This window comes from Sturnira hondurensis, unplaced genomic scaffold, assembly GCF_014824575.4.
Source record: "Sturnira hondurensis isolate 20B ecotype Veracruz unplaced genomic scaffold, ASM1482457v3 Scaffold0008196, whole genome shotgun sequence".
Lineage (NCBI taxonomy): Eukaryota > Metazoa > Chordata > Mammalia > Chiroptera > Phyllostomidae > Sturnira > Sturnira hondurensis.
In genome coordinates, this window is record NW_028080827.1 from 5,039,572 (window position 1) to 5,052,668 (window position 13,097).

General features: G+C 33.3%; 1 protein-coding gene across 1 annotated transcript in view; it reads right to left on the reverse strand.

The window, feature by feature from the left end:
- Positions 1 to 10,169: 10,169 nt before the first annotated feature.
- Positions 10,170 to 13,097, reverse strand: part of FAM227B (family with sequence similarity 227 member B) — a 53,168-nt gene continuing 50,240 nt past the window's right edge. Inside the window, exons 8-9 of the mRNA XM_037054430.1 lie at positions 12,708 to 12,834; positions 10,170 to 10,315 (exon numbers count right to left, since the gene is read on the reverse strand). Coding sequence (XP_036910325.1) covers positions 10,170 to 10,315; positions 12,708 to 12,834 — 273 coding nt within the window. The remainder of the gene's footprint in view (positions 10,316 to 12,707; positions 12,835 to 13,097) is intronic.

Here is a 13,097-nt window from a genome sequence, read left to right on the forward strand (position 1 = left end):
CTAAGCCAAAGGGGCTAGGTTTGAGGGTGGGAGGAGGGGGTGGGTGGAGCGGGTAGGAGTAGTGGAGGGAAAATGGAGACAACTGTACTTGAACAAGAATAAAAAATTATTCAAAAAGAAGAAAAGAAAAATTTGGGACAAATGTAATTGAGGTAAAGGCTTCTAAGTAGTATTTCCTGGAAGAGAAAAACTTTTTCTACGTCTCTACAAACTATGGAGTACCTTTGCTATGTTCTCCTGGTATTCAAAAATATTGGGTAATATCTGAGTATTTGTAATTATTGAAAGTTGAGTATAGTTAAATATTAAACTATAAAATAATATCATGCTACTTATATAGAGAACATAAAAACAATATCATATGTTATAGAAAAAAGAACAGTATTATATGTTACAGGACAAAAACAGAACTCCAGTCATTAGCTCAGGGGAGAGTGGGACAGACTTAGGAATGGTACAAAAGATCTGTGAGTAAAAGACTTGAAAAGAAAGTATCAAAAAGTGCAAATTTTTATTGCATATGAAAAATAGTCTCAATACTTTCCTGCATGTTTGAGTAAAATATAATAATAAAAACCAACCTAAAAGGACACAGCCACTTTAATCTTTCTCCCAGCTCTCAATAAAAAAAAAACTGTAAAGTATAAATAGAAAATATGCATCAGCACCAAAAGATAAATACAAAAATTGATACTGTATTTGAAACCTATGAAATAGGGCCAAAATCTCTAAGGTCTTTGATACTAAATATACTTTACCATACGAAGGGAAAGCACACAGGAGGAGGTCTGGAGAGACACCCATTCCCCCTGGCAGAAACTTACTTGAAAAAGCAAACACTGTGTTGAAATGTTAAGAACCCACTGAGAAGCCCTTTACTCAAGGTCAATTTTGCCTCTAGAGCTCAGGAGCACCTGGTAGAATGGTCAGCCCCTGACAGGGCTAAAATGTAGTGTCAAAAACAGTGGTCTTTCCTAGGGACTCAATGTCGTGTTTTTAGCCTAACTCCCAGGGCCCTTCCAGCTTTTGCTCCTTACTAGAAAACTCTTCTTGGTTTATGCAACATTTAGCAAATGAGCAGCTTGTAGTGATCTTTTACTTATTTATTTAATTGGTCCCTATATATGTTCAGTTTCTATGCTGCAGCAGAAGACATTCAGTTTGCCATAGTCTACCACATGAAAACAATCAGAAAACAGGGTAAGAAGCCTTTCTCTAGAGATTTTTCTTTCCTCAGTGTGAGGGATACCTTCCATAGCTGGAATAAAACTTGTTGATTAAATATCTGTAACGCTGGTACTTTCCCCTGCTCTTCAGTCTGGCCGTGCAAGTTTCCATGTCTCACTTGAAATATTTGGCAAAGACCTTGACTTGGTCTGTCATAGAGCTGAGGGAAATCCAAGACTTCTAACTAAATTTTGGCAATGGCAAAAACTTGTAAAAATTGATATTGATATCACAATATGTTTTGGTGACATTTTTCAATTTTAAATACCAATTAAAAATCTTGGAAACATCTAAACAAAAAAGCAAAAGCAAAAGCAAAATTCCAAAAATTAACTATAAAGGATGAAAAAATAGTCTGGCTTTAGACTTTTTTATTAGACTAAATAGTAGAAGATAATGAAGCAATATCTCTAGTTTTATAGGGAAAAGTGATTTCAGAATTTCATATTTAAATTGAAAAATAAGAACAATGTTTAAATAAAATATTTAATTTATATCAGCCTGACTTTGCCACAGATGAAAATTACAAATTTTGAAAATATTTTTTAAAAATTGAAAATACCAGGGAATGCCAAAAGCAGGCAGAAACTGGATGGGAGTTGAGCCTTGTAAGAGGGAGCCAAACTGTGCAATTTGTGTTCATGCAGCTGCAGCTTTTTGGCTGATGGCACTCTTACTCTTTGGCTGTGGCATATAGGTGAACGGAATTCAAACAGAAAGTAGAAATATTATTAGTTTGAGGGGTGAAGTAGAAACATTGGTTTGAGACTGCCAGTGGGCCAAAAGAGTGAGGGAGTGTTAGAAATCATGGCAAGAAAAGGGCTGAGAGAGGGCAGCTGCGAATCTGCTTATTACAAGTTCTATTCCAACCTTTGGCTGTTGTCTGAATCACTCATGCATGGGGAAGTGGTTTAGGGTGCAAATGTGGAAGGGAGTAGCTGGATGGCTAAAAGTACTAAGTGGAGATTCCAGTGTCTGACCACCAACCACAGAAGACACAGCATTTGGACTTTGAGGCCAGGTAAAGAAATTGCCGGCTTGAACAAAAATTAACACTGCTCAATGGAATGTAACAGAATCCAGAATCTCCTCAAAGTGTCATTCAAAATTCCCTGAATAGATAGGGAATTACTATACTTGAAAAAAAACAGAAATTGTGACTCATAGTAAAAGAAAAATAGATGATAGAAATCCATCCCAAAGTTATCCAAATGTTGGAATTACCACACGAGGACTTTAAAGCAGCTAAAACTTATGTTTTAGGACTTAACAGAAACATCATCTTGAGTACTTAAAGGAAAATATGGTCATAATGGAGGAAGAGAATATCAGGATAAAAACGGAAACTATAAAAAATAATCAAAATGAAAATTCTTAACTGAAAAGTATAATGTATGAAATAAAATGTTCATTTATTGGGTAAGAGTAGATTGTAGACCACAGAAGAAAAAAATGAGTGAATTTAAAATGATATAAATAGAAGCTATGTAATCTATAGAACACAGAGTAAAGAAAGGTTAAAAAAATAACAAAATCCCATTGAGTTATGGACAATATTAAGCAATACAATACATATGAACTAGAGTCCCAAAGACAGATAGAACATAATTTATTTGAAGAAAGAGTTGTAAAACATTTCCCAAATTTGGTGGAAAACATCAGACTAGAAGTTTAAGAGACCCCAAGGAGAATGAACACAAAGAAAAGTACACAAGCACATCATGGACAAATTGCTACATATAAAAAAAGAAAGACAAAAATCTTACAATAACTAGAGGGAAAAAAGGCATATTACATCTTGTGGGAATCAGCAAACTGTACCCTACAGGACCAATCTAGCTAAGACCTATTTTCCATGTACCTTGCAAACTAAGAATGTTTTTTATATTTTTAAAGAGTTGTAAAAAATATTAGGTGACATAGGCTAAATGTATCTAACAAAATCTAAAATATTAACTATTTTACCCTTTATATAAAAATTATCTGACCCTAGACACAATGGAAAATAATAATAGTATCTGACTTCTCACTAGAAATAATATAAACCAGAACACAATACATAATATCTTGCTGAAAGGGAAAAGAAAAATGAGCCCAGGATTCTATATCCAGCAAAAATATCCCTCAAAAATAAGGCAAAGTGAACATTATTTTTAGATACATAAACTTGAGAAAATAACATTGCTAGCAGAACTGAACTATGAAAACTGTCAAAAGGCCATTTTTCAGGCTGTAGGGAAATGGCACCAGACAGAAATTCAAATTCATAGCAAGGAATGAGGAGCCAGGAATAGTAAATATGTGAATAAATATAGGAGACTATTTCTTTTTTTTTTAATATAATGTTTATTTAATTCTTGTTCAAGTACAGGTTTCTGTGTTATAATTCCAACCCTGAGACTATTTCAGGTCTTCTATTGCTTTTGTAAAAATACATGCAATAACTTCCATTTCTAGCTATAGAAGAATAATAGAAACTGGATTTACTTTTCTTTCTTAAACAACTAAAAATCAGAGAAAAAAATATGAAACAATAGTTTTTATGTGTTGGACAGCAGGTGACACAGAAAAGTAACCCCAAAGAAAAGAGCAACAAGCGATAGAGCCTTTCCATTGTCTCATTTTTTGTCTCTAAAGAAGAATTTTCAGGCCTAGTGCAAGTAGTGGGAATCCAGTCAGGACCAGTGTTCTAATGGAGTTGAGAAAATAAAATTTAGCATTCAAGAAGGCAAGCTAAATTTCATAGGTCAGCATAAAATAGAAGGGATATGTGAAAACAAAAAGCATTCTGGAGATCTTCCTAGCGTTATCCTTGAATCTTTGCCTGAGGTTGGAAAAGAACTGCAGGAAGGAGAGGGAGGAACAATGTCTGGGTTTACACAAAGCTCAAGTTCCAGGCAGCCAGATGGGAAACCTCCTGTACACAGAGCATGGGCTAGAATACTAAGAAGGGTATTGCCTCAGGAGGGGAGAAGGAAGGTAGGCCTAGGAAAAAAAAAAGACTCCTTTGGTTCTATATAATGAAACTTCAAAACTAGCCTTAAACAGATCAAAATATTTCTAAGTAACTGGATTGCATCCAAGAAAAAATACCTCAAAAATATTTAAAGGAATAAAATAAGTATTCACGAAAAACTACGAAGATCACTGAAAAAGGAACTGATCTTTTGAATAGTACTGTATCTATTAGAAAACTGAAATTTTTAGTCAAAAACCTTCCTACAGAAAAAAAATTTAGACCCTCATGAATTCTACCAAATATGTAAGAAAGAATAAATACCAATTTTATACTAACCTTTTTTTAGAAAAGAGAAGTAGAGGAAGCAATGAACTTATTACTAAAATGAGGTACAACAGTACAGGAAAGAAAACAAAATTTTAACAAACAGGATCCAGTAGCACATGAAGTGTTACATAATGTGACGGCCAAAAGGGAAGACAAGGATGGGTTAACACTTGAAAACCAATGCAACTAACTATATTAAAAGATTGAAAAAGAAAACCAGTATGTTCACATAAATAGATGTTTAAAAAGCATTTGTAAAAGTCCTGCATCTATTATGTTAAAAAACAAAAACAAAACCTTGTGGTGAGCTAGGAAGAGAATATCTATTTAGGGATAGATCTTTTTAGGGATAGATCACAGCCAAAATCTATTTAGGGGTAAATATGAACCATTTCCCTCTAAGATCAAGAATCTTACGCTCACCAGTTTTAGTCAACATTTCTTAGAAACCTTAGCCATAGGCAAGTAAAATAAATAAAAGGCATATATATAGACTGGAAGTAAAGAAGTAAAATGTTCTTTATTGTCAAATGACATAATTGTCCATGCAGAAAACCCTAAGAAATTTAAAAAGGCTATTAGAATCAATAAGCAAATTTAGTAAGATTACAAATATAAGATCAATACAAAATATTTTTCTATAGTACTTTCTATATACTAGTAGTGAACAGTCAGAAATTGAATAAATACCATATACAATATCACTCAGAGAATACGTACAACATACGTACAATAAAAACTAGAAAACATTCCTGAAATAAATGAGAGAATCTTTAATAAATGTAGAGTCATTTTATCTTCATGGACTGGAAAAGTCAATATTGTTAAGGCATCAATGCTGCCTGAATTGATCTATGGATTAAACATAATTCCAATCTAAATTACAGAGTATATACTTTAAAAACCAACACAGATTTTAAATTTTATTCATAAGTAAAAGGAATCTAAATTAGCCAAATATCATCTTTTAAAGAAGAACAAAGTTGGAGGACTTGTACTACCTGAAAAAATAAATGCAATATAAAACTGCAGTGATCAGGGAGTTTGCTGCCAGCACCCGTAGCACAGACTAGAGCGCACAGACACAGACCAGCACACGTGTGGTCAACCAATTTTTTGATGAAGGTTCTAAGACAATTCAATGGGAAAGAGATAATCTTTTCAACAAATGGTCCTGGAACAATGTGCGAAGAAATGACCCTCATTGCTTAATTCTCATAATTCGTAAAAATTACTCAAAATGAATTAGAGACCTAAATGTAAGAGCTACAACCATAAGCTATAAAATTATACCCTATAAAATCTGTAGAAGAAAATATAGGAGATAATCTTGGTGAAATTGTTTCACAAAAAATTCTTAAAAGGACACAAAAAAGCACAGACTATGTTAGAACAAAGTTAATAACTGGATTTTGCCAATTATAAACTTCTACTGTTCAAGACAATAATATAAAAAGAAAAGACAAGCCACAGACAGGCAGAAAATATTTGTTATATATATATTCTAATATATATATAACAAATATATATATTTGTTTAATATATATATGTTAAAGAATTTGTGTCTATAATATGTAAAGAACTCTTGTAACAATTTAATGAGACAAATAACACAAATAAAGTAGCCAAAAGACTTAAATAGACTTCAGCAAAGAAGTTATACATAAATGAGCACATAAAAAGAAGCTCATCATTATTAGTCATTAGAAAAATTAAAACAAAACCTAACTAAACACAGGTACATAACCCACAAGAATGTCATATTAAAAAGAACACACTAAGTGTTAGTGAGAAGGTGGAGTAACTATACAATTCAGAAACTTTGTTCAAATGCTACACATACTCCTATCTACTACTTAGCCATTCCACTAGCAGATGTTTACCAAAGAGAAATGATGTTCACAGGAGCTTTATTTATAATAACTAAATACTGGAAACAATGCAAATGTCCACCAGCAGGTGAATGAGTATACAAATTGTGATATGTCCTTACTATTGACTATAGACTACTTACTCAACAACACAGGGGAACAAACCATTATTAATGCATGGAACAACATCAGTGAATCTCAAAATAATTATGTGGAGTGGAGTGAAAAATGCCAGACAAAATATACCATATATTACTCTATGGCTCCATTTACATAAAATTCTACAAATGCAATCAATAACCTGAAGTGACAAAAATCCCATGAGTGATTGATTTCCTGGCAACTGAGTGGAAAGGAGAAATTACAAAAAAGCCTGTAGAACTTTTGAAAATGGTGGATATGTTCCCTATCTTGAAAGTTGTAATAGTTTTATGGTTCCTACATATGACAACTTATCAAAGTTTACATTTTAAACATATGTGGTTTATTGTACATCAGTTAAACCTTTAAAAAGCTGAAATAAACCATGCAGTTAGTTGAAGAGATATAACACTATATAATGTGAGGCTATTATTCATGTAGATCTTCTAATATCCATGACAACTGCACAAAGGACACAGAGAAAGTTCATGTACTATGCTGCTATAAATTCCTATATTTTTAGTGAAGTTGGACAATATTAACTTTAAGTAGTATTTTGATAATCTAAGGATACATTTTGTAATCATTAAGGCAACCTGACAAACAGGTACAGGCAACTAAAGAATAGAGGACTAAAGTGGAGTACTAAGAATATTTAATTAACAAAAAAAAGACAGGAAAGGGGAAATGGAAGAACAGAAATCAGGTGAGAAAAAGCTAAAAAAAAGGTAATATAGTGGAGAAAAAAGCTATAGTAATATTAAATGTAAATGAAATAGCATTCCAATTAAAAGGAAGAAATTATCTGACTAAATAAAAAGTGTATTTAAAAGAAATACACTTTGGACATGAAAACACCAATAGGTTGTAAGTGAAATAATAGGAAAATACACACCATGCAAACTACAAGTATGAGAAAGCTGAAGTGCTTATATTATATCAAACAAAACAGAATTCAAAACAAGGATAACCATAGATGTCAAGAAACATTTCATAATGATTAAAGAGAAACATAATAATAATGAGCATGTGCCCAAATAACTTAAAAATAAAGCAAAAATCAACAAAATCAAGAGGAGAAATACATAATTTCACAATTAGAGTTGGAGATTTTTAGTATCTCCTCTCTAGTAATCAATAGAACTACTAATTAAAATATTAGTAAGGAAGTAGAACCAGAATTAGCAATCTTTTTTCTATTAAGTGCTAGAGAGTCAATATTTTAGGCTTTGTGGGTCACATGTGGTCTCTGTGGTTCTCCTTCCTTCCTTCCTTCCTTCCTTCCTTCCTTCCTTCCTTCCTTCCTTCCTTCCTTCCTTCCCAACTCTTAAAAATGTAAAATTCATTCTAGGACATATAAAAACAGGCTACAGGCCTAATTTGTTCCATAGAATATAGTTTTCTGACCCTTGATACAGAAGATCTGAATAATACTATCAAGCACCTTGATCTAATTAAGATTTATAAAACAACCACAGAATGTACATTCTTCCAAAGTCCACATAAAATGTTCACCCAGAGAGACCATGCACCGTGGCATAAAGCAAATCTCAATACATTATAAAAGATCATATAGAATATATTTTCAGACCGTAATATTTTTAAATTAGAAATCAGTAACTGTAAGATATCCAGAACATCCTCCAAATATTCGAAAATTAAACAATACTTCTCCAAATAACCCATGGGTCAAAATAGAATTTATACTGAAAATTAGAATACATTTTGAATAGAATGAAGGAGCTCCTACCATTTGCAACATCATGGATGGAACTGGAAAGCATTATGCTGAGCGAAATAAGCCAGGCAGTGAAAGACAAATACCATATGATATCACCTTTAACAGGAATCTAAACAACAAAACAAACAAGCAAGCAAAATGTAACCAAAGACACTGAAATACAGAACGTGCTGACAGGGTCCAGAGGGGAGAGGGGAGAGAATCACAGGGGAAAAGAGGAGGGACTCACGTGAACAAGTATAAAGGACACATGGACAATAACTAAGGTGGGGGGCAGAGATGGGAGGGAGGTGGGGAGCACTGGGCGGGGGCAGGGCTGGAATACAAGAAAGAAAACTGTACTTGAACAAGAGTTAAATTTAAAAAAAGAATGATAATGAAAATACAACATATTTAAATTTGTAGAATGTAGTTAAAGTGATACTCAGAGAAATTCATAGGTTAAATGCTACATGAAAAATGAAGAGAGAGAATGTCAAGATAAACAGGGTAAAATTTAAAAAGTTGGTGGATGAGGGATATATGGGAGTTCCTTATGCTACTCTTATCATTTTCTATAAATTAAAATTTTAACAAAATAAAAAGCTTTCTCCAAGCCCTTAATTTTATGTTCTGCCAAGATGTATTCACATGTGAGGGTGGGGAGTAAACATAGATATACAAGAGGGGTCAAGATACAAAGTACCTCTACATTCAGAATTCTGGAGAAACCCATGGCAAGAGCAAATAAGAAATTTCACATGAATACTAAAAGAAATCAGGATATCTCTGGGGATAGGAGTGTGGAAAACCACAGCACAAACCCAAAGAGCAGTAATTAATTAACTTTAGAAACAAATTAATGGAAGAAGTTTTCAGAAGAATAGGTTAAGCAGGTCAGTTCATCCATCCTCTGGCCCACATCAAGGAGGAGGTTGGGAAGGTACTAGTAGTTTCACTCCCCTGCACATTGAAATTGTCTGGGTAGCTTTAAAAAGTTCTGAGCCAGAGATTCTGATTTAATGAGTCAGGAGGCCTGAGCACCAGAATTATGTTTTGTATTAGAAATATGGTATAAACAAGAGAGAAATAAACTTGCTGTAAGTGCTTATTAATCTAGAGTAACTGAGAAGTTTGGTGCAGGAGTTCGGCATGTAGTTCAAGAAACAGGAGAGATTAAAAAAATATATCCAAGTGAATTGATATTTCAAGTAGCCTGTAAGTGGACTGCTAATAAATGGGCAATTGGAAAAAAAACAAAATGCTGGAATACAACTACTTTCCTTGTAACAAAATAAATTCCAAGTAGATCAAAATGTTAAATAAAATATGAAAATAAAAAGTACTAGAGAAAGAAAGTAGATATTTTCATAATATTAGGTAAGTCTCAATAAACACCCCATGAAATTGACTCACATGAACAAGTATAAAGGACACATGGACAATAACTAAGGGTGGGGGGTGGAAATGGGAGGGAGGTGGGGAGCATGGGGTGGGGGGCGGGCAGGGTTGGGAATATAAGACAGAAAGCTGTACTTGAACAAGAATTAAATTAAAAAAATATTTAAAAAAAAGAAACTTTAAAGGAAACAATTTAAATTTACTACAAAAAATTTAAAGTTATCTATTGGCAAAAGACATTATTAACTAGTTTGCAATATTGCTGAAAAGCAAGAATATGTATAGTGCAACTGAAAATATCCTAAAAATCAATATAATAATAAAATGGGTGGCATGAGAATATATAACTTTTATAATGAAAAAACGAAACTATAAAGCAATATGCAAACTACTATAAAACCAATGTACAAATCAAATGTCATTTGAAGATCCTCACCAAAGGATAAATCGTTACAATGAAAATTCTGACAAATGACCCAGCACACTTGATTTTGGCTGTTTCATTCGTTAATTCACGATAAATTTACTTACAGTTTGATATACGTTCTTGACTTCTTGCTATCCTCTCCTCTACAGAGATTAAAGGTGCTTTTTTGGTACTGTGTAGAGTTGTTGTGGGCAGTTCTTTCAGTTTCCAGTGGGTCCAAAATCCTTTTCGTGGTTTCAAACCTGTTAATAAAAAAAAGACACTTAGCCGAAGAAACTAGGGTTTTGAAAATATCTTTTTAATTTGTCAAAGCATTTTTATGAGTATTATGTATTTTATTCTCACAACAGTCTTGTGAGAATTGTTAGTCTCAAGTTTCTAATGAGGGAATATCTGTATAGAAATGTTAATGTCTTTTTAAAATTTATTGTGCAGTTACAGTTGTCCAGCCTTTTCCCCCATTGCTCACTCCTACCCAACGCCGCCACACCCACAGTCAACCCTCCCCCATTGCCCATGCCCATGAGTTCTCTATTTGTGTTCCTCTGCTTACCCTATCTCCTTCATTCTCCCCCATTATCCTCCTTCCCCTTCCCCTCTGGTCACTGTCAATTGTTCTTTATTTCCAAGTCTCTGGTTCTATGTTGCTCATTTGTTTGTTTTGCTGATTTGGTTCCACTTATAGGTGAGATCATATGGTATTTGTCTCTCACTACCTGGCTTATTTCATTTAGCATACTGCTCTCCAGTTCCATCTAGCTTTCGTAAAAGGTAAGAGTTCTTTCTTTCTTTCTGCTCCGTAGTATTCCATTGTGTAAACGTACCACCGTTTTTTGATCCACTCATTTACTGATGGGCACTTAGGCTGTTTCCAGCACTTGGCTATTGTAAATAATGTTGCTCTGAACATTGGGGTGCATAGGTTCTTTTGAATTGGTGATTCGGGATTCTTAGGGTATAATCCCAGTAGTGAAATTGCTGGATGAAAGGCAGTTCCACCTTTAGCTTTTTCAGGAAATCACATACTATTTTCCACTGTGGCTGCACCACCGTGCATTCCCACTGACAGTGTACTAGGGTTCCCTTTTCTCTACATCCTTGCCAGCACTCGCTGTTTGTTGATTTATTAACAATGGCTCTTCTGACCAGTGTGAGGTGATAGCTCATTGTGGTTTTGATTTGCATATCTCTAATGGCTAATGATCTTGAACATTTCTTCATGTGTCTATGAGCCCACTGCATGTCCTCCTTGGAGAAGTTTCTGTTCAGGTCTCTTACCCATTTTTAAATTAAGGTGGGCTTTTTTTTTTTTTTTTTTTTGTCTTCCTGGTGTGGAGTCATGTGAGTTCTTTATATATTTTGGAGATCAAACAATGTCCAAAGTATCACTGGCAAATTATGTTTTCACATAAGGTTGGTTACCTTTCCATTTTGTTGATGTACATATACCTTTCCTTTATATGTATAATTATAATATCCCCCAAATAATAAAATATATTTCATTAAAAAAGTTCTACTTTTGTTCCAAAAGCTGTATAAGGTTGAATAATGCATTTAACCACACTAAACATTTGCATCCTGAGCAATAATATTAAAAATATAGATTTCTTTCTGTACTACAAACTGTTGTTCTGAGGGTTATTGAGATACGTTAAAATACTCAGTAAATGGGAACTATGAGCTAATATTATCACTATACATCAATATATTCATAAATATATTGAATAAACAAAAAGTTTTAAAAAACAAGCAATATTTGAACCAAAAGATTTGCAAGAAACACTTCTTAAAAATTGTCACTAGCCCTGACTGATATGGCTCAGTTGGCTGGGCATCATCCCACAAAGCAAAAGGTCAGTGGTTCAATTCCTATCAGGGTACATGCCTGGCTTGTGGGTTTGAAGTGCATTCGAGGGGTAACTGATTGATGTTTCTGTCTCATATCAATGTTTCTCTCCCACTCTTTCATCCTTCTTTCCCATATCTCAAAAAAAAACAAATAAAATATTTTAAAAGAGAAAGAAAATTGTCAATAGCTTCTGATAGTCCTTAATAGTATAAAAGTCTTAGAAAAAAATGTTGGAAGAGCCATTCCTGGAATTTGTAACTACCTTAGTTTGAAGCCCAAGTGCCTAAATCTCCAGATGAATACTCTAGAATAGAATTTTACTTATCTTTAACTTTTCAGTCCTACCACTTATACCTAGAAGGACATCAAGATTTAAAAACAAGTTTCTTTGATTAATGATTGTATGTTTTATGAGAAACTCAACTAGCTCTAGAATTTACCCAATAGTATTAGTTATAAATTTATTTCCAAAAGCAGCTTAAAATATTTATTTTTGAAATACAAAGTGTACATGGCATGACTTAATTCTGTAGCAATTCAGTTTTCTGTAATAATTTCACTGCCTATAAAATCATTGGACTTTTAAAGTTAATAACTGATTACTTTTGGTATTATGAAATTTTCAAAAGAAAATTTTAAGTAATAATATTACTTAAAAACATAGGCATCCATTTGGCATGTTTTGTAAGGCAAAGAACTACCTTTTTTTTTCTAGACCGGAGAAAGCAAAATCCAAACGTTTTAGGTTATTAAACGAATGATCAATACTTAAATGACTGCCATACCTGACATCCAAAGAAAAATGTTATTCCCTAGATCTTCTTTAAATGCATCACTAAAGAGATCACTGGATTCTGGAAATGCTTCCTGGAAGGTCACATAGATAGCTTGTGCCAAACAATCAGGGTACACCTACCAAAAATAGTTATGTTAGAATGATTTCATATTTCATGTAACATATCTCAACTGCCAAAGAAATTTTTATTAAGTTTGTAAAATATACATGTCCCTTTTTTGTAATAGCTTGCTGTTGGCCTTTAGTATCTCTTTGAGGAACATAAAAAGAGATAAAAATAAAGTTAGTAATTTTGACTATTTGAGGTCTATAGCATTTGGGGAAAATTCTAAAAATTTGGATAAAGGATGAAGTTAACAATTAAGATAAGGTTTGATGA